This window comes from Choloepus didactylus, chromosome 18 (genome assembly GCF_015220235.1).
Source record: "Choloepus didactylus isolate mChoDid1 chromosome 18, mChoDid1.pri, whole genome shotgun sequence".
Classification (NCBI taxonomy): domain Eukaryota; kingdom Metazoa; phylum Chordata; class Mammalia; order Pilosa; family Megalonychidae; genus Choloepus; species Choloepus didactylus.
Window position 1 is genome coordinate 61241746 of NC_051324.1, and position 25562 is coordinate 61267307.

The window sequence follows — 25562 nt, forward strand, 5'->3', positions numbered from 1 at the left end:
CAGGCTTCTGTGTGTCTGAGCTGCATATGTGCACATTATATGCTTGGAGGTAGAGGTAGGGTGTGCAAGAAGCCTGCGTTTGGGCTTTGGGTATACTTCCGTGGGGAGGGACCAAGGTCTGTCTGTCTGTGCGTGGCAGAGGAGCGGGTTAGGAGAGAAGATCGTGGGAGAGGGGAGAGGAGGAGGAGGAGGAGAAGAAAAGAGAAAGAAGAGAGGAATGCATGCGAGCTTCGGAGCCTGTATGGTGCGGGGTCTGCAGGGAATCCACACGGCCTTCCTCAAAGCGGAAACAGTTGGGTTTCAGGGTGGGGACGACGGTGCAGAGCTGCCTCTTTGTCTCCGAGGCACACGCACGGCCCCAGTTGCTGTGGTCCCACCGTCTGCGCACAGCGGGCCCTCTTTCCATCGTCTCCAGGCGGGGGCCCGGGGCGGGTTGGGGCCCGGGGGGCTCGGGGGCCGGGAGCGGCTGCGCGGCGCCGGGGGCTGCCCACCTCCGCAGCGCCCCGCCCGGCCGCTGAGCCCCGCCGCCGCCGCCGTCCGCGCGCAGCGCTCGCCGCCGGCCAGGGGCGCCCCCTCCTGGGCCGGCGAGGCCAGGGGAGCGGCGGGCGCCGCGGGGGGCTCCGCTGGGGAGCAGGGCGGGCTCCGGGCCGGCCCCCCTCCCCGGGTCTATCCCCAGACCCCCTCTCGCGCTCCAGGCTCTCATCGGGCCCTGGGGTGGGGGAGATGGGGGCCCAAGGGATGGTCCCCCAGGAGCCGAGGTCATACAGCCCCCGGGAGCGCCTTTCCGAGAGCTCGCGGCTAGCAGATCGGTAACACGTGGGAGCTGGTTAGAAACGCGAGCTCAGCGGCTCCCAGGGCTGCTGAATCGGAACCTCCCCGGCGGGGCGGCCGTCTGTTCCACCCTGTTCCCGGGTGATTTGGGCAGGCTGAGGCTGGCCTAACAGAGGCCAGAGGGGTGAGGTCACTGGGCCAGGATTTCATTCACTCATTCATTTAGTCATTAAACGAAAGTCTAGTGAGAGAGCCTGATACCTGCCAGGCAGGGGTGGAGGCACCGGGGATACATCGCTGAGCAAAACAGGCAAAAGTCCCGCCCGCCCCGGTGAGGGGCTGACCCCCCCACTAGCACCCTGCACAGTTTGCTTTGTAATGTTATCCAGGCTGAAGCAGGAGGCTACACTGATAATTCCAGCAAGAGGTTACAGGTGACAGTGGCTTAACAGTGGTAGCAGTAAAAGGGGTAAGACATTAAGGAGTGGTCAGATTCTGGATCAGTTTTGAAGATAGAGCCAAGAGGATTGGGTGGAGGGGGGTGAGGAGAATGAGAGCAGCTAAAAATGACCAAGGTTTTTTCAGGGTCAGATCCTGGGTGGGGTGTATATTTGGCAAGTGTCAGTGCACACGCAGGGGTGGGACGTAAATCCATCAGCCTGGGTGGGGCCCCAAGGGGCAAGTGCAGGGAGAAGAGAAACGGTGGAATAACCGAGCCTACGGCAGGGCAGGAGATGAGGAGGAAGGAGCCAAGTAGCTGGAGATTGAGTGGTCAGGAAAGGGTGGGGTCTTGGAGGTCAAATGAAGGACATATTCAAGGAGGAGGAATTAATCACCTATATTAAACTGCAAATGGATTTTCAAAAAAGAGGCGGGTTGGGCATTGAAGTCAGTGTGGAGGCCGGCGGGGACCTTGGTGAGGGTTTTCCGGGGAGCGCTCAGCACGAAAGCCTGGCTGGGTGGGTTAAAAAGTGACTGGGAAGAAAGGAGTGGTCAACAGCCAATGTGAAACTGGGCAGTAGTTGGAGGGGGTGTGGAGTCGAGAAAGGTTTGTGCTTGGTTTAGTTCTGTCTCGAGGATGGGAGTTATAACACATGAGGAAGAGTAATGGAGGGGGAGAACTGGAGGTGCAGGGGAGGGGGCTGCAGCCTTGCCCCTGAGTGGGGCTGGTGTTCAGGACACAAGAGGGGGGTACGGACAGTTCACCCACGGTGACAGGAGGGCAGCAGCGTACACAGGCACCTAGATAAGAGCAGGGGTAGACTGATTCTGCCCTCTCAGTGAAGGAAAGCCCAGGGCCATTTGCTGAGAGTGAGGATGGAGAAGGAGGTGTTAGAGAGTTGAGGGGAGAAGAGAAAGTCTAGAATCGTTGTCCAGGAAGGTGGAGCCCAAACAGACTGGGAAAACAGTCCAAACCTGAGGTTCTGGAGTATGAGTGTGATGTGAGTTAGACTTAACCAGCCTTGGAGTGTGGTGAAGTGAGAGGTGAGCAAGGAAGAGTCACTTCAGTGGTGGACCCCAGAATCCAAGGGGTTCAAGGGCTGGGGAGAGAGCCGGTGTTTGTGGCAGGCCTGGGATGAGATACCAGATCCCCCAGTCAGAGCTCTTTACAGGAGACCAGAGTAAGCTGCCTCCCTGAGGTTACGGAGATGCACGGCAAAAGCCAGCCTGCACCCCCTGGGTCCACAGAGGGTGGGAAGCGTGGGGGCCAATTGGGGTCTCCCTTGGGTTCCTCTGGCTTGTGTTAGGCCTGCTGGAAGGATCTAGATTTCAGCAAGCTCATTTGTCATTTAGCAAGCTCATGCAGTGGGCTGCCCCAGCTTCAACAAAGTGCTGGATGCACAGTAGTTAGTTGCATCATAGGGTGATTGGTATTTGTTGAATGAATAATGAATGAACTGATTTCTGCCCTTAAAGTCTCATATTTACACTTGTGGTTTTCAACCTTTTGTGTTCCATATTGAGTTTGGGCTGGAATCCCCAACTGATGGGATTAAAAAACTGCCTAAACCGCACTAAATAAGTGGGTGATATTTACAAAACTGTCCCCTGCACCAGAGAGCAGGTCTCACAGTGTCACTAAAAGTCCCCACAATTATTGCATCATTCATTTTTGTCACCCCCAATGCCATGATAGAACTCCCCCCTTCTCTCTCATATTGCAAAGTAAACTCGTGCTAAGGGATCAGGTTCTGAAGTTAGCACCTCAGGAGAAAATGCAGTTTAACAAAAAGCACACTTGAAAATAGTTGAATGTACCCAAAAAGTGCAAAATTCCCTTTTTGCACATATACATCTCTGCACTGATATGTCTGTGCTACTTACTCTGTGATGTGCAGGACACAACTAAACATTTCTGTGCAAAATAGAAGTTTACAATGTTTTTAATAGAAAACAAGGACAGAGAGTTGAGTTCACATAAATTCTCGAATCAGATAATCCCCTCATATATTTTTGAGGCAAAGTGCTCGTGTGTCTTGGGAACCTCACCGTTTCTCTTTGTCCCAGCTTGACCGAAAGCCCTGCTTCTTCCTCTGGTGTGAGGAATTCACTTCCTCTCCCACAACAGCGAGCACGACCCACTCAGCCCACTGGGGACAGAGGTGGCAGAGGGGAGAGTGACACCAGACCACAGGTCACCTGAGGGGAGGTTTTTAGGTCTAGGAACCCAAAGCAATTGTTTAATCTGAAATCCTTGAGCTGCGGACCCTGAATTTAAAAAAGAGACTCTATCAAACTAAAAAATAAACAACTGCGAAGCCCTTGTCCCCAGGTCTCCTTGGAACGTAGGTGCTGGGTTCGTGAATTGGTCTAAAATCGGGGTTCCAGTTGGCAGGTCACAGACTGCAAAGGGATGGAGGCTGATTTAATACACCTCTGGATGCAGCTGTGTCTTGCAAATATATGGATTACTATTTCTGAAAATTGTGCACATGCTGTTGTGATGAATGAACTGCACATTGATTCAGTAGCACTACTACTAAATTCCTAGTAACTTTTAGTGGCTTTTGAAAACGTTCTCAATCAGCTCCCACTAAAACTACAACCAATAGGATGTGAGGGCTGTGAAAACAAAGTCTGGAAGGCTCTGGTCCAAAAGCAGTAGGGAAGTAATTTTTTTTTAATTTGAGATATATTTCACATACCATAAAATTCACCATCCACTGTCTATTTAGTTTCTGTGTTTTTAGGGCTAAGCTTTGGCAGACAAGAGAGCAGATGGAGTTGATGAGATGTGGAAATGTCTTTATCCAGCCCGCCCAATCGCTGAGTTCCAATGTCTCCCAGGGAGAGGCCACTGGGAAGGTGGGGGAAAGCCCCCACTGGTCAGGAGGGTGTTCCCCATCCTCAGAAAAGTGACCCTGTGGTGGGCGCGTGACCTGTTTTTTTCAGCCTTCAGAATCCCTACTTCTCTTCAGCCTTCTCAGCTTCCCAACCTTGTACGCTGTGTCTGCTCTTTCTGCTTCCCAACCTTGTAGGCTGTTTCTGCTCTTTCTGCTCTTATTCCCAATAAAATTTGATAAGCAGATCCTTTGCTTCTGAAAATTTAGCTTCTGGGCCAGAAGTGCAACCAACAAACGCTGATGAGGGGCCTCTGAGAAGGAGGGTGTTGGTAAGTTAAACAACTGGCTGCTATGACATATCCATTCTCTCTGGGTTGCCTTCCCCAACAATCCTGTCCCAAGTTCCCATATGTATCAAAAAATACCTAATTTTACAGACTGATCAGAAATATGGTCACAAAATGAATTATGGAGAGCACTTGCACTTGACAACTTTTCTGAAACTTTTACTTTAAAAATTGTATTTGGATAATGATTTCTTCTTTATATGCCCCTTGACTACTCAGTCATAATGCACAAACTTGGTAAAAGATACTTAAAGAATCCTATATATCATTTATATTTCTAAAGGCAGTTTTCAGTGAATGAGATCGAGTTGTATTAAAGGATCATTTTGCTGCACTTGATGGGTAACACTCACCTCCCCAGGCCCCTAGAAATAGCACTGGAGTGAGCAGGACACCTAGTTCCTGGCTCAGGTTCACCACACCTCGCTCTGTGACCTTGAACAGGTCGATTAACCTCTCTGGGCCTCAGCAAGGGTTGGTTTATGGTCACCAGGGCCATTTCCAGTGTTCGTTACCAAGATTTCATGCCTGGACAAGCAAACGTGCTGCCATGTGTTTGGGTGGGGCGTCCCCGGGGCAGCACACCCCTAGGTTTGGGATGCTGAGATGGTAGCAGGCTTAACTAATACGTGGTTTCACCGTGAGAAAACTCTTCTCAGCAGCTTTCCTTCCTTCTGATTAAGGCAAGCCTCACTTCTGCTCCTCTGCCAACAGTCCAGTGACGCTTGCTAATCTCCTCTATTTAACAAAGTCAGGGCAAGGCTCAGGGTCCAGGACACTCAGGAGGCAGCAGTATCTAGCCAGAAGTGAACAATCTGATTTGGTGTTTGGTGGATTCATCTTGATGGTTATCTCCCACTTTTTTGTGCATGATATTGGATTTCCATTTACTGTGTGAGGAGGCAAAATATTTTCCTTTCAGTGAAATGTATTTAAGTAAACAAGTAAGTTGGTTTGTATAAAAAATAAAATATTAATAGCCCAGGGGGTACCAAGACGTAGCAAATTTTATATATGTATAATGCATGTGCAATCACTCACATACACACACGACACACACACTCACACCAGATTTAGGGATTAAGAATACCCACTGTATTGCCCCTGAATTGCAAGAGGTTTAAAAAGGGATCGTGCCTCTGTCGGATCTGTCAGTTTGGAACTGAGTTCTACATTGTTTGCCAGCCTAACCCATGCAGTTCTGGACTTGGCCACTAGGTGGAACTTGTCCCTTTGTGTCTGAGCCTTCACAAGGGCTCTGCACCAAAGGCTCAGACATTTCTCGGCCTTGGGGCTGCTAAAAGAGTTGTGCCACCATTTGCTGAACTTCATCAAGATCTTTGTTGCTAATGGAGTCCACAAAGGTGCCCTCACATTCGGGTCTCAACTCAAATGTCACCTCCTTAGAGAAAGCACCCCCACACCCCATTTTGTCTTCATTATTGCACCTGCGTGCACCTGGACTTAACTTAGGGGTGTGTTAGCCCGGCCATTGTTCTGCTCCCCACCTGGAAGTTCCCCGAGGGCAGGGGTGGGGGTGGGTCTGCCTAGAGCCGCTTCTGGCACATCATAGGCGCTCAGTATAAATATCGGTCAGGCGCTGAATTTTTGAAGGCAGCAGGCAATCGTTGGAAAGAGGGAGATTTTCAAATTTTCAAATGGCTCCTTAACCCGCCAGCCAGGTGGTTTGATGGCAACATATTCAGCGTCTCCGAGATCCTGTTTTCTTGTGTTTGCAATGGGGGACAGAGTCCCTGTTTGTTTCATAGGCGGGTCTGTGGATTAAGTGTGAGACAGCTTGTGTCCCATGGCCAGTCTGGCACCTCACCCATGGTTGGAAATTCTTGGGGCTCCCCGTCCTTTTCTGGGGAATAATATAGAAGAAACACAACATTTGCACTAAAAACTTGACTTATTTTTCTCTGCTGAGCGCCTGCAGTGTGTTCAGAAATAGATAATTAACTTGAAACATCTGGTAAAGTAATACAGCCCCAGGCCCAAGTGAACTCTCTGGCTTGGGCGGAAGTTTTGACTTGACCATTTTTTTTTGTAAAATGGCTCTGGAAAAGGCTTTTTCAAAATTATTCAAGCAAGGTGCAAAATTACCAAGCAACTATGATTAGGATCTTCCCTCCAACCTTAACCTCCATTCCCATCTAACAGCTTCTCTCAGGTTCCTGTACTCTCCTCAGAGCTTTTGCACCTGTCAGTCCTCAGCAGGAAAACCTCTGCCCGAGGCCTTCCCCTGGTGAACTCTTATTCATTCTTCAGGGCAGGGCTTAAATGCCACCTCCTCCGGGAAGCCTTCCTGGATCACAGACCCTACTGGGCCACCTGCCCATTGCCCACTTTAGGCCCCTGTTCAGACTTGTATATGCTTAAACAATGTATAGCTTCCACATTATTTGTTGACTGATAACTTGCTTGCAAACAGCATCTGAAAATTAAAGCAGTTTGGTTTTTAGACTGAATCTCTAGAGTGTCACAACATCAAGATGGCCGCAACAGAACAATGGGATATACGTACTCTGTGCTGGAATGTGCCAGAACCTGCCAGAACCTGCCAGAACGTGCATCTGTGCACTGGATGTTTCCACGCCAACCAGCTGGGCCCTGGTGAGGGGCATCGCTTCCCTCAATAGCTCCCCAAGTCAATTACAGATGTGCCTCTCTGAGGGCAGGAAACTTGTTTTAAAGTCTTGGTTTGTGCATTCATAGAGCTGGGTCTCTGCTGTTTAGAAATTCATCCTCAAAGACAGAACGACTATAGGAAGTGAGCAGTGTGTTCTCAGATCCAGAACCGGGAAAACCTATAGCACTTACCCCTACTTTTAACCTCCTCTCCTGCTGCCACAGGAACCACGGCTCAAATCCCGGTTCCCCCAGTTCAGCTCTGGGCCTGACCTCTCCTGGCCTCCCCCCTCTGTCACAGCCTTCCCTGGCCCCTTCTTCATTCTCAGAGAATGTTGGTGGTGAAAACTTTTGGAGGTAATTGCTAGATTCTCCACATTTTTCTTCTCCTTGACTAGTGATGGTAGGATTTCAGAGCAATCTGCAATGTTCTCTGGTGTAAGAAGTACCTGTGTGCATGCTTGCAGCTTAATTCTCAGCCAGCACCTCCTGATTGCAACATCCTCTTGGCGGGACACACCTGCTCTGCCTTGGCAGCTTGGCATTTAGGGGCGTGTGTTACAGCTATCTTCCTTCCTTCCCTCCTTCCTTCCTTTGTTCTTTCTTCCTTGCTGAAATTTTTCTCTGTGTTCAGGTAAATATTTTTGAACTGTGGTGGGCTTTTGGCTTTTCTTCTTTTAAAGAAACTTTTTAATTTTAATTATCTTTGGGCTGCTGTCCACAGCAGAGTACCCCAGAAGCCCCTTGTCTCACAAAGAGTGTGCGTGTGTTAATGACTGCAAATAAGAAAGGACTGGAAGCCCTCCCCAGATGCCCCTGGGAGCTGGGCGGAGATTGTTGGGGGTGGGGGTGCATCCTCCCCTTCCAGAACCTTTCCTGAGCCCACCCATACTGTCCATCCTGTTCGTGAAAACCCTGGTCCATCCCCATGGCCTCTTCTTAGTTTCTTCCTCTTGGTCCAGACCCTTGAGTCAATGTATCTGTTGACAACCCTGCTGGCTTCTTGACATCAGCCTTCATTCTGGAATCTTCTGTTCCCCTTAGCTGCCTATTCTCCAGCCTGGGAGCCCACCCTGCTCCATCCCCAACTTCATCACAAGCCTCTGGAGCCCAGCACCCATCTCCACCAGTGTTACATTTCTTAAGAATTTACTGATTAATTGAATTGTACACTTTAAATGGGTGAATTGTATGATATGTGAATTATGTCTTAATAAAGCTGTTAAAAATAAATAAAAAGAATTCATTGATTAAACAAAATGTTGATCCTTGGGTTGGTCTATGATGAAAGCAACTCTGTTAGAGCAGGGATCTGTCAAGAAAAAATGTGATATATTAACTAACATTTATTGAGCTCTTACTCTGTGCCAGGCACTGACTAAGAATCTTATACTGGTTTCTTCATTTAATCCTCCAATAACCCACAGACTTAGTCTTGTTACTTTTCCTGTTTTTCAGATGAGGAAGTGAGGAAAGGTGAGGGGAAAGTAGCCCGAGGCCAAGAGTTTGTCCTCAGTGATGCCGGGTAATGGGTAACTACCACCAGCAGCCTGAGCCCAGAGCGGCCAGAATTAAGGATCAATTTATGGTGCATCCTGAGAGCTGAATCCCCGGAGATTGCCTTGGTCAGCTTCTCAGATCCATGTTTGGGCGGGTCTGCTTTGAGATCATTAAATGAACTCGTGCTAAGCATCTATCGTGGGACCCGTTGTGGAGCTGATGCAGACAAAGCAGAAGGCTGCATCCCATCCTCAGCATCCAGTTTAGGAAGAGAAGTCAGCAGGACACAGCTCTAGAGAGATCACCCCTTCCATACCCACTGTCCCTGCTGGGCTCCAGTCCATTCTTGCCCGGCTGATGAACAGCCTCCCAGCCTCTCTCCCAGCTCCGCCTCTGTTCCTTCTCCTTTCCACCATCTGGGCGGCTGCCTTGGAGATGGTCCTCAAAAATGAGTCTGGCCTTATGGCTTCCCTGGTCTCCAAAATGAATTCCAGAACCCTTAATCTGGAGTTGGAGGTTCTTTGTCTCTGGCCCCAACCCATGTCTCCGGTCTGTGCTCATAATTCAGTAAGGTCCTGGGCTCCCACCTTAGTGAAGGCACATTCCCCAAACACGCCCAGCTCCCCCAAACTGGTATGACATGGCATAGAATGCCCCCCTTCCACCTGAAAAGCTCTGTTCGTCTTCATCTTAAAAGAGTTCCAGTAGTCCCTCCATTAGCCATGGCAGCCCTTTAGGCTGAGCTCCATTAGGTGCTTGGACGGTGTTGATGCAGCAACATTAATTCCTGATCATGATGTTTGCGTTGGCTGATGTAGAGGAATGTCCCCCTCTGCAGGAATGTCCCTCCTCCTTCTCTTCCACTTCCTCTCTTCCTCCTCCTCCTCCTCCTCCAGAATGCAAGGGCATCAACTCAGCAACTTACTCCCAAATGGCTCAGGACTGAGGTTCCCAAACTCTGTGTCCAGGTGCCCAGAGTGCTGCATAAATTCACAGGATGCCCCAGGATACTTCAAATTTTTAAGGGAAACACAGTGATGTCTACCAGACTACTACTGTTAAGTACTTTGGCTCTCATTACTTAATAAACACAACTGCTAGGTGTTTCTTTGAGTCTAGGAGTGCCGTGAAGAAAATTAGAGACATCTAAGGGTGCCATTTACCATGAAAGTTTGGGAATCTCTATTTTAGAAAAAAAAATGTCTTTGTACTGGACTTTCAACTTTCCCCTGGGTTTCAGTTTGTCTCAAAATAAAATATAAAGTGCTGAAGTAGGTTCATAGTTTTTTTGGAGACTTCTAAGGCAGCCACAAACTGGAAACAGCCATGACCCAGCCACGTAATAACAGGTGCTATTGCATGTCCACAAACATACACGCTTTATTTTTAAAAAATGACTTCAAGCAAAAAAGAAAAAGAAAATTCCCGCGAGGCAATGTCAAAACTGTTAAATTCTATTCCGAGGAACTATATTGACAGAGGAAAATAATCCATTGGCCATCAGAGGGCAGAATTGTTAGCTTTTTCTTTTATACCATTAGGGAAGCACTCAAGATTGGAAAGAAAACAAAAAATAAACCGCTTCTGAATGGGGGCAAGTTCTATGTTGAATGAACAAATTTGTAATTCAAAGAAGGGATAAATGCAAATAGCTTTGGACGCCAAAAATCAATTTTCCAAGTACAAGCTGGCGAAGACTGGCTTGACGCAAGCACATGTGGGTTTTAGGGGACAGTTTCATGCAATTTTCTAACAAAAACAAAAGGGGAGCAAATGTACAATCCCCACATCAAGGAAAGTGATGGCCCCATAGCACTTGGTGCTGGTGTTTTGAATCAATTCCAGATAGCACGTTTAAAAGAGGCGTCACAATCTGGAGGGTCTAGAGCGGGCAGAATGATGAAATGTCCCGCGGTTCCAGCGCCTACAGAAGTGGGAAGAGAGTCGTGGATTTGGTTCACCTGGAGAAGAGGTGTCAACTGGTGGAGACCAGTAACTGCCCTCAGAGGTGAAGCTGCAAAACGGGGTTATTTGGAGTGGCTTCATAGGGCAGAGCAAAAGCAGGCGACCCTTGCTTTGAGGCAGAGATAGAACCGTGTGCAGGAGAGAATGTCAGCTACCTGAGCTGTGCAACTCCAGAGCAGCATCCCTGTGGAGAGATCCATATGTTCCAGAACATTCCGCTCAGGCTGTCTCCCAGATGCCGGTATAGGGAAGGATCTGCCTGACTTATGAAATAGACACAGATTGAGCGACCCTCTTTGCAGTGTGTGTGTGTGTGTGGGGGGGGGCAGTGGAGCCCCCCCATCCTTTCCCTCACCTCCTCCTCACCGCCCCTACCCCCATATTCTTCTGTTGTTGCCCCAGGGCCCTCCAAGCACCAGACAAAAAATATTGAACTGGCTATGAATCCCAGCCTCACCACTTAGGCGCTGGCTGGCCTTGGACAAGTCACCTAACCTCTCCGAGCTCTGTGGGAGAAGGGGTGTGTGCAACAATGCACTTGGAGAATGAGCTGCCCGGCCTTGGCACCGACCAGGGTGTGGGGGGCTCTACCTGACCCAGTGTGTCTGCTGGTCCCTCCCCTTTTTTCTGGGTTTCGCTGATTTCAGCTTCCTTCTCCCAAGGCTTTCTCTCTCTGCATTCATTCCATGTATAAAGGACTCCTAATAGGATTAAGATCCATCCTGGAGGAGGTGAGTCACACCTTAGCCCAAGGAGCCTCAGCAAAAGGTCCTACTTACAGAGCGTCCTCACCCACAGAGATGGATTGGCTTTAAGAATGTGCTTTTCTGGGGTGCATACAGCTCCAAACCCCCACAGTGACCTTATTTGGAAATGGAGTGGTTGCCAATGTAATTAGTTAATTTAAGATGAGGTTACACAGAATTAGGGTGGACCCTAAATCTGGTGATTGGTAACCCTCTAAGAAGAGGACAGGCCCAGAGACACTCGGCACCCGGGATGCCTGTGGAGACAGAGGCAGAGGCTGCAGGGACACAACTTCAAGCCATGAGATGCCCACGACTGCTGGCCACCACCGGAGGCGAGGAAGAGGAGAGGACGCTTCCTCCTCTAGAGCTTTCCTAGACAAAATGGCCCTGGTGACACATTGATTTCAGGCTTCTACCCTCCAGAACTGAGAGAGAATAAATTTTTGTTATTTTAAGCCACCAAGTTTGTGGTAATTTGCTATGGCAGCCCTGGGGAACCGACACAACAAGTCACATGACCCCTCTTGGACTCAGTTTCCCAATCTGTCAAATGGGGATAACAACACTTTGTTTGTTAGACTGTTCTAAGGATTAAATGGGAAGGTCTGGCACATAGTAGATGCTGAAGAAATCTTAGTTCCTGTCCTTTTATTTTCTCCCAAGGAAACCAAAAGTTTCTGGGAGCTTGGGGGACATCCCAGGGGCCTCTTTCCCCTGCAAAATATTGGAGAGAAGGAAGAAGGAAGAACCAAAAAAGCAGAAGCAGTGGCAGCCCTGTGTTTAAGGGGGAAAGAAAATGCACTGAGAGCTCCAGATTGAGCTACTGTATGAGAATAATTATGGCTGCTATTTTTTGCACATTTGTTTAATAACGTTAATTTGGCGACAGCCTGATATTATAACATCCTTTCCCACACGGAGGTGGCTTTAGTTCCCTATTCACTAGAATCCATTTGGGGCTTGGGAGCTGGTGACTCACAGCTCGGGGGCCTCCAGGAAAGGCCCCTCTCCGGGAGGGGGTGGACTCCTGGCAATGCTACCCCATGATGGGGTGCACTTGAATCCTGCCCAGCCTCCCCAGGAATGGCTTCTAGCCCTGCTCTGGGCCTCTGTGAAAGCTGGCCAAAGAAGTGACCACTCTTGAGCCATTTAATCTGAGCAGGATTCTTAGAGCAGTTGCCATATAATGACGTTAAAATTAATGGCTGTTGTTCAATAATAACATTAATATTTGTAATTCTGTGATTTGTGTCCAAAATGAAGATAAGACTTAAGAGTGGCTTCTGGAGGGAGAGCTGGCAAAATGTTACTAGTGGATATTTTGGCTGGAAACTACATAAACGTTCATCATCAATTGGGAACTGATGGAATAAATGACAGCACGTCCACAAAAGAGAAACGAGTAAGGACCGAGGTGCAGTAACCAGAGAGCAGCTGGGGGCGGGGATGGGGAACACTTCTCCGGACAGCAGTATTCCAGCTCATAAATGAAGACGGCACGATCTAATTAGAACCTCTCCATGCAGCCACCAATACGATAATGGACTTGGCCATGACTATCAATGGCTGCTGACTTCACAAGGAAAGGCAGCCAGGTGTTATAAGCCGCCAAAGGGGTGTTATTGCCAACAAATCAGATCTGCATTAGCTCAGACGTCTAGAGCCACCTACCAGTTTACAAGAAATACAGGGGACAGAAGAAAATATTTATCAACACCTCAGGAACACAGTCAAAAAATCAAGGCTGTCGGAAACTCTATGGATCAAATGACGGGAAAGTGAGGGTTGGAGGGGGAAACCTGTATAGATAAAAAGAAACAGAAGAGACAAAAAAAAATCTCAAAATAGGGATCGTAAATGGATCCTTACTATATACCATAAAACTATAAAACACATACACATGAACATATTTTAGATAATAATTGGGAAAATCCGAACATTGAATTGGATATTTGGCGAAATTAAGGAACGATTGTCAATATTTTAAGAGTATTAGTGGTATTGTGATTTTAAAAGAATCCTTATATTTTTGGAGATCTGCAGTGAAATATTTACAGAAGAATGATATGATGTTTGGGAACTGCTTCTCAATAATCTGGTTTTGGACATTTGCTGGGTAATGGGTACATGGGAGTTCATTATACTATATTTTGCTCTCTACTTTTGAATAAGCTTGAATTTTTTTTTACAGCAAACAGTGTTTTAAAAGTAATGCATTGTTTGCATGGGGAGAATATGCATGGTATTCTTTTCCTTCTCTTTATTATCAATATTTCCCAAAGTTTCCAAGATGAACACGTGTTACTTGCAGAGAGGGACCTTCGGCTCAGGGGTTGGAGCCTGACACATAGTAGGTGTTAAATGGTAGCAGTAATAAAAATAACATATTAGTACCAATTTAGTTATTATTATACCAAGGTAAAGTATTAAGTAAACTTCAGACCATTTCCCCCCATCTCTTACCTCTCCACCCTGTCCAGGAAAGAATCCACCATTGAGTTTCCAAGTTGCCACTGAGGGAGAATATGGTGTGTCCTCCCTAGGGCTGGGTTGGAAGGAAGTCCTTGGAAGGGGACAGGGAGGGCAGCTGACCCTTGGGGGTTGTTCTTCTGCTTGGAAAGGAACTGAGCGAGAGAGGGCAAGTGGTAGCTCCCTGCAGTGATGGAGACCTGAGATGGGTGGCGCAGGGGTGTACCTGAGGACACAGGACACCAGGCACCGAGGCTCAGGCTTCTACAGGGATCCACGGCACCTGCACTGATGGACCATGGATTTCCAGCCACCTGGTGAGGCACTGCCAGCCCTTCCCCACCGGAGTCCTAGGCAACCCTCGGGAACATGGTATTTCTCACCGCCCAGGTGAGTGTTGGCTCAAAGTCAGATTTAATTTCATTTAGAAAGACAGTGTGACACTTTTCAGATTTAAGTGTGGTAGAGTAAAATTCATTCTTGCTACACTTTTTCTTTTCACCCCATGCAGTAACCTGCACAGGAACTAACACACATGGTGACTCAGGATACGTTTTCTTGCACAAATGGAAATACCCCCTCCTCCTCACCAGCTGATGGGGCCTCAGGCTCTCAGGGTCCCACCTCCCATGGCACTCCCACTTTGGCCTTTGCTTCATGGTGCCCTGGGATTCAGCTGGGAAATGGACTCCAGAGGCCAGAGTGAGATGTACAGCCCTTTCTAGATCTACTCTGACTGCAGATGACCTCCAGTCACATACTCGTGTGTTTTCCTCCAGTCGCTAGTAAGCAAGGAGTTCCACCACTGACCAGATCCCAGCCCAAGAAAACCTGGAATTATTCTGCAGTCATTTCCAACATTGCTTGGCATCATGAGTGAAGTGTAGAGGGCTTTAGAGGCACAAGACATCACTGCCCTTTCCCACATACTGGAATGTTTCCATTCCCGTCTATCTTTGGATGGGGACTTGGACTATTACTCTGATTATGAAAGTAGGTGTGTATGCCACACTGGGTATTTAAAACTGCAGATGCCAAGTCTTGGGTGTGCACTAAAATTTGAAACAGGGCTTGAAGGGCACTGCAGATATTACTAGTTGCATGATGGTGAGCAAGTACCTACACCTCTTTAAGTCTCAGCATCCTTTTACGTACAGGATTGAGAGGGTTGTGTGAGAGAATGCTTGCAAAGCACCTACTATGTGGCAAACACTTTGCTAAGGGCTGTGCATGCACGTTGATGATGATAATGCCCAGAGATGAGCCTCTCCAGGAGCTGAAGCGCCTAAACTGGCATTCCCAAGAAATTGTGTCTTGATTCAAGACGGCAAATCCATTTTCCCCACACTCCTGCCTACCTAGTAGAATACCATCCAGCTTTGGTCATTTAAGGCTCTGAGTATTGCTCTGGACTAATACACGCTACTCACCTGGAGCCTCTCATGGGGTTTGTTTTATTTAGTCTCTTCACTTTGTTAACATAAAATAATTTGAGGAGGACTTTACAGTTTACATAGTGTTTTTATGCGGATTATACTGTGTCTGAAATGGGGTGGGAGGTGGCCATGTGAGTGTGGATGGATATAAAATAAAAAAACTGTTTCAATTTCAGTCTGCTGAGAATACTGTGAAACATGGTCTCTTTATTGCCTGATCAGAAGCCTCCAAAGCCCTCAAGCCTTGTTCTTTTCACGATTGCTGAGCGCAAAATGAATTTTTCAAAGGCCAGTGGGGAAGATTGGCTTAAACTCTGCAGTCGGAGCCCTGAGACTGCAAGGTCATTTGCCGAGCATCCACTGGGCCGCCCCAGGGCCAGGAGTCCACCCTTGCCCCAAAAGAGGTCTAGGATCTGGGTGCACATTGGTGTATGTCAGGGCCCTCAGCTCTGCCGAACAAGGACCTGAGACCCCAGCACCTGTCCCGGGAGACGGGGATCCTCAAGTGGCACCTGCCCAGTTTGCATCAACTCACTTGCATACCTGGAACCCAGGTAGCATGGGCAGCCCCTCTTGTGATGCACAGTCCCAGGTTGGCTGGGGCTCCACTGGCTGCCAAGCACCACCACCCTCTTTCTCCATGGGGAGTGTTGGGTCCGCAGGTGGTGGCCATGGGCTGGGTCCCTGCCTGTCCCATCCGAGCACAAGTGCATTTGGCAGAATCCCCTTCCATCTACTTCTTTACCCACTCACTATGCCGAATGTTGGTGTTCCAAGGCTAATTACTTTTCCAAGGGCCATTTTAGCATATGAGAGTGTTTTCACAGGGTGTGGGATAAAAGTCAAGGGAACTGCAAACCTCCTTAGGCATGGGGAGGACTTAACCTCAGCTAAGTGGGCAGACTATGAACAAAGAGCGAAGGAGACCAGAGCTCGGTGTGATTGGTGATTCCTCCCTTCCCATCCCAGCCTCCTACCTGCTGCAAGCACTTGCTAGGATTTTAGGGTGGAATTCCATTTCCCCTGGCCTTTCTACTCTTCATCCATTTAATGCAGGGAAAAAGGAAAGCTGCCCTAGCAGTGAAGAGGGGGCTCCACATGTGTTCTTCTGGGAACATCACTGATAAACTGGGGCACATGCAGATTCGCTCCCCCCAACTCTTCTGCCCCTCAGCTCCGTGCCCAGCCCTTCCTACAAAGGCCATTTGGTGGTGCTGGGGCGGGGTGGGGGGCAGGCATCTCCAAGCCCCGCATGGAGGGAGAAGGAGGGTGGGGAGTCTCAGGTGGGAGGAAACCAAAGTCAGAATTGTTCCCTCCTGACAGCTGGTAACCCTGAGTGGTTTTATTCCATAATTCAAGAGACTTTCATTTATTAGTTTCCCCCCTCCCAAATTTTTAAAAGCAACAAAGAATAAAACTACCAAAGCATTTCCTTAAAGTGCTTGAGGAAACAAGATATCAGAAAGTGTATTGGGAAGGGGGCCTTAATGCATGATTTACGAGTTGAGGTTACACACTTTAATGTCTGATAAAATATTTTGATCATGGAGAGCCTACAAATAAGCCCCAGTTCTGAGATTAATTTATAGACTGAAAGGAAACAGTAATGGTTGCACAATTATTGATACATTCAGCACAGATGACGAAAAGGACCCAGAATCTAAGATAAGTGTAAACTGCATGCTCCCAGGCAGTAAAGGCCTGGCCTGATGACGGCACACGCAACAATCAGCTCACACTTAGGAGGGGTCTCTATTTTCCATGTGCACAAAAGCAAGCCTGGCACAGCGATGAGAAAGTTGTTTTAGAAGCAAAAGAGTGCATCACAGGAACTAATTACATTGACAAAAATTGGAGAGAAGCACATCTAAGACAATGGGTCAGCAAAAAGTACACTAAGTGGCTTGGCGTTGGATTCCTTATTCTGCAAACAGTAACCACACTGGCTGTCATTCGGAGGGTGCTAATGAAGTAGAAAGTGGGGCTTTAGGCTTGCTATCTGCTTACAGGCAAGAGTTAAAAAGTTACATACAATAATAATCTAGAGCTTTCTACAGGAGACTGAATTATTAGAGTTGGGGATGGGAGTGTGGGGAGTGGGCTTGGAAATAATTTAGCCCAAGCCCCTCAGAGGAGAAGGGACTTGCCCAAGGATAATGGTGACTTAGTGGCTAAACTGGGACTGGAGTAGGCTTCTCTTACCTTTGTCCTCTACCTTGCTGTGAAATAAATGGAGTAAGCAAACAACTCTTCCTTACAAAGGTGGCACACACCAGGCGTGCAGTTTTTCATCCTACTCTCCAGAGCCCACTTATTGCCCACTGTGACTTTGGGCACCAAGAGCCTAATGGTATCTTAAAGAGAGCAAGAGCAAGAGAGAAAAGCTGGCACAGCAAAAATACACGGCAAAGAGAGCAGAGCGTTGTTTTGCTACGTAGAAATCTCATAACAAAGAAGTTACGCTGAGCTGACACCTGGGGAACTGAGAGTGCCACATCCTAGCTCAGGCTTCCTACCATGGAACGGGCATCACACTGCTTAGTCATGTGATTTGACTGGGTGCACGCTTGCCCATACCAAGAAGCATGCACTGCCCTGCGATAGGACTGACTTGGCAACCCCCAAATGGTCAGGGCCATCCTCGGGAGAGCAGCTGGGTTATCCGGAGTCTGGCTTGTTGAGGCTCAAAATGCACCAAGGGTGACCAAATCCAGCTCCAAAGTCCAGGCAGCCTCTCCCCAAAGCTGCCCTCTACTTACATAGCATAGACGTCTGCCTATGTGATTAGATTTCAGAGCCTTGGACTGAAATACAGCCCTTGTGAGCGCCTTCAGGGCAGGGGGTGCTAGAAGGGTGCCTGGCAATACTAACTCGGGAACAGCCAGATTCTGAAATTCCGTCAAGAGTCACACCTCTGGGTTACGGCATTAAAGGCCTCTGTTAAATGTGTTACCGAGGGGCAAGACATATTAAGACACTGTCAGCCATTAACACCGCTTTGTGACTTCATGGGGTGGGCCCACCCTTAGCCCCTGGGACAGGGCTAGGAACAGCTGAGACCTGGCGAGTGGAGACGTTCACAGTTTGTTGGGGTCCTTAGAGGGTCTCAGCCTGTGGGGTGGAATGGGGAGGAGGGCACAGCTGTATGGAGGGACGTGGTTGACAAAAAAGGATAAAGGTTTCACAAGGAACACCGCCTGCTTGAGGATGAGGAACTAGCTGGACTTCCATAGCAAAGTCACCTTTTTTGGCCCAATGGCCCAGATCACGAACGCGAGGGCCAAGCCACTCGGCAAGCACGAAAGTCCAAAAACACACAAGCCGAGAGCCGCTGTTTCAGGGTGCCCCAGCTTTGATTGGCACTCAGGAGGCGGGGTTACACCATACTCTCAGCCAATCAGATTGCCCTCTGGCTCTAGACTCCTCCCACCGGAACTGAGGGCGGGTATGGCTGCTCCGAAGGAAGCAGGAAGATGACTTGGGTCAAGCAGTAACACCTAAGCACGAGGGGGCTGGGCTTGTCGCCCACGGGGCTGAAGCTCAGGGGCCAGCAAAGGGAGCATGGGAGTGGCGGTCCGCTGTCCACCGTCCATGGAGGAGGCCGCCCGGCTCAGCAGGGAGAAGAGGACATCTGGTCGTAGTCGGGGCACTTGAGCAGGGCTGGGTAGTTGCTGTTCATCTGCAGGGAGGCGTCGCTGGAGATGTCCGAGGGGCTGCGGCCCCGGATCCAGGCGTCCGGGTGGAGGAACTGGCCCGAGTAATCGGAGCAGTTGCTCAGCCGCGGGCGATAGAAGCCGGGGTGAGGCCTGTACATGTCCTCCGCGGTGTACCGCTTCATGAACAGGTACACAGACATCACCCCCGCACTCTACAGTGAGGAGAAAGCAGAGGAGAGCTCACTGCAGGGAACCTGGCCTCGCTCTCCCAGCCGGGGCTATGCAAGACCCAGCCGTGGGAGCAGCTGGAGTGGGGCCGGCAGGGGATGTGGGGATGGGAGCAGGCAGTCCTAGGGGACAGCCTGGATGCAGGAGGTGGCAGAAGGTGAGGATGAAGAAGGGAAGTAAGAAGGGGTGGACCCAGGACACACGTAGAAGGCCTCGCCACCACCCCCACCCCCAGCCTGTCCCACACAGTTGGCAGGGGTTTACCTCTGTTAAAAGGAAGGAGATGGCAGCAAAGGCAAAGGACCATCCATATTTGTAGTTGAAATAGGTCTCTGCGTCCTTGGTTCTGTTGAGCATCTCGTCATTGATGCTGGAGATGTAGAGCACCAGACCCACCACGAGGGAGAGGCCTGGGCCAGGGCAGGGAAGGGGCCGCTTAGTCAACAGAGCCTGGGGAGTTGGCGAATGTTGCACCCACCTCCCCTTGGGGTTCAGTAATAAAGCTGCCAGCCTTGTGGTAATAATTCACTCATTTTGGTGTTCAAAGGAGAGCAGGAGATCTCCTGAAGAGTCAGTGCTTTCTCAGTAGCAGAGATAGCAGGTCAGAAACCTCCCTCTCCAGCCACCCTCCTAGGCCGTGGCCAAGCCTAGTGGTTCTTACTCCCAGCTGCCCAACAGAATCACTGGAGGAGCTTTTGGAACAGACCATGCCTGAGCCCCACCCTGGAGATTCTGGTTGAATTTGTCTGGCACTATATTGTCTTCAGAGCTCCTCAGGTGACACTAATATGAACCAGGGGCAAGAACCACTGAGCCAGCAAGTGACTTTTGCTAAGCTGAGGAATGAGAGAGGTCTCCTTGGCTGAGGGAGCCAGGGCTTCCAGTCCCTGCTCAGCAATGGCTGGTGGGCATCACTGTGGAAGTCAAGTGGCCGGTGGGTCAGTGCAGCCCCCCGACCACAGGATGTGGCCAAGCTGAGATTTGCAGGCAGAAGAGGTAAAGAGAGTGTGTCCAGATTATCCCGCAAACCTTAAATCAGGAGGCCAGAGGGGTCCGATCTCCACCCACCATTGTGTAAATGACTCTCTCAGGCATTGGGTCCCATCAATTAGTAACTGTAATTGAATTGGAACATAATTAATTACTCAGTTTTGAGCTGATCAGGTTTACTTCCATTCACATTATTTTATGAGACTGGGGCAACTTGAAAGATAAATGTTGAAGGAAAATAGGTGGGGTTTCAGCCTTCTTTGTTATATAACTTGTGTTTCAATTATTGCTGCCCAAAATGAACCCTCTATATGTTATTAAAATTTCATGGGGCCCAGCTCAAGCCTACAGTTCTGGCCCTGAAGCCCACTACTGAAAAACCTCAGGTGCCTGGAAGCTACTGTATGGCCATGGCTACAGTGAAGTTCACATAAGGAAAAATAAAGAGCTTAACCCTGGGTCTGTACCTCTTAGACTGGTGGAAATAACACCATGCAGGGTTTGGGCAGGGGAAATTGCAGGTGCTCAATGAATATTTGGACTGATAGATGGAAGGGTGGATGGATGAATTAATACGTGGTAGGCTGGATAGAAGATTTGTGAATGGGTGGGTCGAAAAATGATGGATAAATGGATGGAAGGAAGGAAGAAGGAGAAAGGAAGAACAGCTTTGGGCATAAGGCATGGATTGCCACCTGCTACCAAGCCACAGTGAAGAAAAGGTTGGGAAAAGGATCCTAAGTGGCTTGGGAGTGAGGTAGCAGTTGAATATCTGATACTCAACAGCTGTTATTCCTCTTTTCCTTCCTTTCGTGCCTCCTTTTACTCACTCATCCATCTACCCGCTCATCCATCCCTCCCTTCATGCATGCACCCATCCATCCACCCACCCACCCACCCACCCATTATTCAAGGCAACCACCCACCAATCTTTGATCCCAGCATCTCCTTCCCAAGCCCTCACTAATCCACCAGGCAGGACACTGAAAATGTGTGCCCTGAGAGTTACTCCTTTGGCCTGAGTTGCTATCTCCAAAGAAAAAGGTCTTCATGAAAATGCATGGTTCACCTTGAAGGGGAGAAAGAGCCTACCTTTATTTACCATTTACCAGGATAAATTCTCTTCCCTCCTCCCCTACACACTCCCCATGAATAACTTCATCTCTCCCATGGTTCTTGCTCCTACTCCTAGTGATCCCTTCTAAATCTCTCTTTGTCCAGGCCACTTCTATGAGCCTCAGACTCTGATCTCTAGCTGCCTCCTGGATGTCATATGGATACCTCAAATAGCATTTCTCACTCTAAACTCATGCTCTTTGCTCCAACTTTCCTCTATCTCCTGTGATCCTTAGATTAATAACGCACATCCACCCAGAGCCCAAGGAAGAGGTTGGCAATCACCTTGACTCATCCGTTGACAGCCTAGTCCTCATCCTGTTGGGTTTACCTCCCACATGACTCTAGAACCCACTTGTTGCCAGCCCCTGTTTGGGCTCCCATCAGCTCTCTCCTGTACTATTGAAATAACCTCTTGCCTGGCCTCCCTGCCTCTCATCTTGCTTTCCTCCCTCCCTCCATTCTCCGGAATAGTCATTCTAAGACACAAGTGTGATCATGTCATTCCTCAACTCCAAATCCTTTCAAGCCTCCTTACAAAGCCCCAAATCCTAAGATGACCTCAGATGACCTCCCCAGACTCACCTTTCAAGATGCTCCTTCTCACCCTCCCACCTAATGAGCAATTATGGAGAGCAATTCATTTCCTCTCTCTTTCCTCCCGGCTCCCTCTCCACCCCCTATTCCCACCCTCGGCCTTACCTCTTGGCTTAATTCCTATTCATCCTTTGTCTCACCTTCTCTTGGAAGCCTTCCCTGAACAACCTCCAGTCTGGGTTTCAACCACTACTCTTGGCTCCTATGGTGCTTAACCACTACCATAGCATTTTCATGCTGTGTTTGTATTTCCTGTCTACTTGTGTGTATGTCCCACTACACTGACCTTTGTATAGGCTGTGACCCCAGCATCCAGGGATAAGGCCTGGTACATATCATGAATGAATGAGTGAATGAATGGGTGATGGAGTACAAACTGGTGTCGGCCCAGGCAGACAGGTCTGTCAAAGGGGTTTGGGAAGGCCCAGGATATGAGGTGTGACTGGAAAGAGAAGGGGAGAGTAGGAGTCTCCTGAGGGTAGCTGAGGACCAGCTGGTGAAGGGGGGGCCAGTATTCCAAAGTTGACTATTTGCTTTCCATGCAAAAACATGAAAACATAGTCCCTTCAAAAATAGGAATGCTCATTATCGATGGAAACCAAAAAGAAAGTGGTGGTGATGGTGTACACTGAGGAGAGAGCCCTGGGTTCCGATCCCAGCTCCTCCCCCCACTATTTGGGTGAGGCTGTCTGGTCCTTGCTCTCCCATAAGGGAAGTGGAGAGGATGCAGGGCATCGGAGTCTCTTCCAGCTCAGACTCAATTCTGTCTGGGTTATGGATTCAGCTTGTCCTATTCCCAGTGCCTGGGGGTTGACCCCCAGTTTGACCAGGACGTCCCAAAGCAGAGTTGTTTAGGAATCAAATATCAAAAGTCCAAAGTACATGAACGGAAAATGACACAACTTACCTGAGAGGATAAAGAAGATGCCAGAGACAAAGGCCAGTATTGTCCTGTGGGGACGGATGTGTCCAATGTTGTTCAAGATAAACCCAATGAACATGAAGAAGAGGCTGACCAGGGGGAACGGTGTGGCCGAGCGAATCATTTCTAGTTAAGGGGACAAAGGATGGCCTGTCAGCCTCCAGGAGCCTCACTCCCTGACCACCCTCCCCAGTTGAGTGTTCCTTATAAGCAGTGGTCTACCAACAAGTCCCCAGAGCCCTGGGCCTGCAGAAACTTCCTAGGCTCCACCCACACTGGGGTGGCCCTGGGGGCCTCCATAGCTGGCAGGGCTTACGTCCCTGGGGTGGGGCTGGGAGGTCTTACTTCAGGTGCCAATGTAGGCAGAAACCATTGATCTCTAGGGGAGTCTAATTTGCTTGCCAACATGGCAGTTGTGGACAAAGAAGGACCTGGTCATCCCATCTTGCTTCATCTCCCAAGGAGACCTACAAGTTCCATGGGCAGGGACTGGTTCTGAGTGGTACAGGGATGGATGGTCACCAGCCTCCTTCTTTAACTTATAACTATGCATGGAGCAGTTCACTCTGGGCATCAGAATATACTCTTGTGAGGCCAAGAACATGAAGTCCATCCTACTGGGAGGCCACAGAGTTTGGTTCAGTGCCCTGGGGATGGAAGGATGGCCCTCTCGCTCACCTAGATCATAAGGCTTGGAGACTCCAGAACCCATCTCCACCACTGGAAAAATAACCTGCAGGGCAAGCCCTGGTAGATTCAGCCCGGCATAGTCAGCGGGGTCTTAGGTGTTTGTTCTTTAGAAACAAGCTCGGCACCCTGGCTCGCTTCCCCTGCTCTGATTCTCTCTGCCCAGCCAGGAACCTGAGTTGGAGAGCCTGAGGCACCTACTGAGGACATTGACCGTGGACTCCGATGTCAGCTGGGTGCTCATGGGCATCACGTATTCTATGGTGAAGCAGCGGCCACGCTCCTCACCTGTGAAGATGAGAGCTCATTTACATTTCTAGGTCCTTCTTGAATATGGACTTGAAGTTAGTACACTTTCAAATGCTTTGGGGATCTCTGCCCCTACTGTGTATATGCTGGATCCAAACCCCAAGAGGCCCCGTGCCTGGGGGGTGGTCCCCAGCAGGGGCTGGGGCACTTCCTGATATCACATCTTTCTTGTGAAAATGGATCCAAACACCCAGAGTCGCACTAAAAGAGCTCAGCACTGCAGACTCTCAATGCCAATCCACGTCTGGTGGCATCTGGTTGCGTTTTGTTCAGACTGGGCTGCTGGAGTGGAAAATTCACCCGTGTGGGTGCCATAGAGCAGAATCCCTGAAGTCCTGTCAACCGCTTTGGAAGCCAGATCTGGGGTGACTTCAAATTGTGCTTCATATTTAAGCAGAGCCTGAGGCCACATGGTCTGAGGACAGTGGGGGGACGTCGGGGGGGGGGGGGTTGTATGTGTGAGGTCACTGTTGGATGCCATTCCCAAAGCAGACTTAATAAATGAACTGGGAAGCCAGGCCTGGAGGTTTTCTCTCTGCTAAGTACTGCTCGGCTCACTGGACAGAGCTGCAGGCCAACCTCACCTCCTCCCCCCATAAAGCTGGAAGGAGAAAAGCTGGGAGATCAGAGGTCCCTCTTCCCAATGCACTTGAAGGTTACACAGCCTTACCAGGAAAGGCCTGGACACCACACTGCGGTGACTCCAGCCAGCCCAGGTTTGTGGCCAGTCTCACGTGGCACAGAGATGCTTTCCAGGTGCAGGCTGGCACTGGGCCATGAGGGGGACAAAGGAAAGAACTCTCGGAGTAGCCACTAGGAGGATTCCAGAGGAGCCCTGGGGAGCTGGAGGGAGGTCCAAATAGGCTTGGGTTCAAAACCCGCACCATAATGCAGAATCGGAAGGACATGCATTTGAGTTCCGTTTCTGCCATTTCCGGGACATAGGAACAGAGAAACTGCTAAGTCTTTTCCTGTAAATAAGTGGGTGCAAGTGAATCTGAATTAAGAAGATGTAACTTCCCTGAATCTTCACTTCCTTATTTGTAGATGGAAATAAGAATAAGTCTGCCTTACAGTGTTGTTGGGAGGATCAAATGGTATCAATAATTCTATGAGCTAATGTGTGCGAGAGCCTCTGCAGCCCCCCAGAATGCCGTCGGGGGTGGGGGGGAGGCAGAGGCGCATTCAGCTTTCAGGTGGGAGGAACCGAGGTGCAGGGAGGCTTCCGTTGGGACTTGCTTAAATTGACATCTTGAGGGAGGGCTTGTTTGGAACGGGTCCTGGTGCCTCGCGTTTATGGGGATTGTCCATGGTGAAGCGGCTCTTTCTGGTAGGGGCAGCTCTTCCCAAGGGGGCCTCTTGGGCAGGTTTCCCAGGGGAGGGGGCTGGGCCATCCCTGCTTCCCTGCCAGGGTGCCCTTACCTGCAAGGAAGCAGACTCGCCAGAGGCCCGAGTGCAGGGACATCTTGATCTCCGTGCTCTGGTTCTGGGGCAGGACCACACCCTCCTCCAGGTACAGCCAGTAGTCGGTGCTGACCGCGATGCCCAGGAGGCCCAGGCCGCAGACAGCAAAGACGCTGCTCAGCAGGGTCAGTGCCTTCCTCCCGCAGGCGCTCATCCTCCTGGATGGCTGGGTGGCACCAGCAGGGGGTGGGCTCTGGGTACAGAGAGTGGGGGGAGCTGGCAGTCGTGGCCACAGCAGGGAGGCGGCCAAGATCCGAGGCCTGGGGGCAAGAACTAAAGCCAACCCGCCCAGCTGACCGGATGAGTAGAGGCCACTCCTCTCCTCCTGAGGAATTTACTGCTTTCCCGACAGGCCACTGCGAGGGGCCCTCTCACCCTCTCTGAGAGCCCCTCACCGTATAATGCCTTCCGTCCATCCATCCATGCATCCATCCATTCAGT

General features: G+C 49.7%; 1 protein-coding gene across 1 annotated transcript; it reads right to left on the reverse strand.

Moving 5' to 3' along the window:
• Nucleotides 1–16420: 16420 nt before the first annotated feature.
• On the reverse strand, nt 16421–25277 carry CACNG5 (calcium voltage-gated channel auxiliary subunit gamma 5). The gene is made up of 5 exons (XM_037809374.1): nt 25080–25277; nt 23550–23636; nt 22647–22787; nt 19301–19446; nt 16421–19020 (listed from the first exon to the last, which is right to left on the reverse strand). The coding sequence occupies exons 1-5, from the start codon at nt 25273–25275 to the stop codon at nt 18763–18765; spliced, it is 828 nt and encodes a 275-aa protein (XP_037665302.1). The 5' UTR covers nt 25276–25277; the 3' UTR covers nt 16421–18762.
• Nucleotides 25278–25562: the final 285 nt, after the last annotated feature.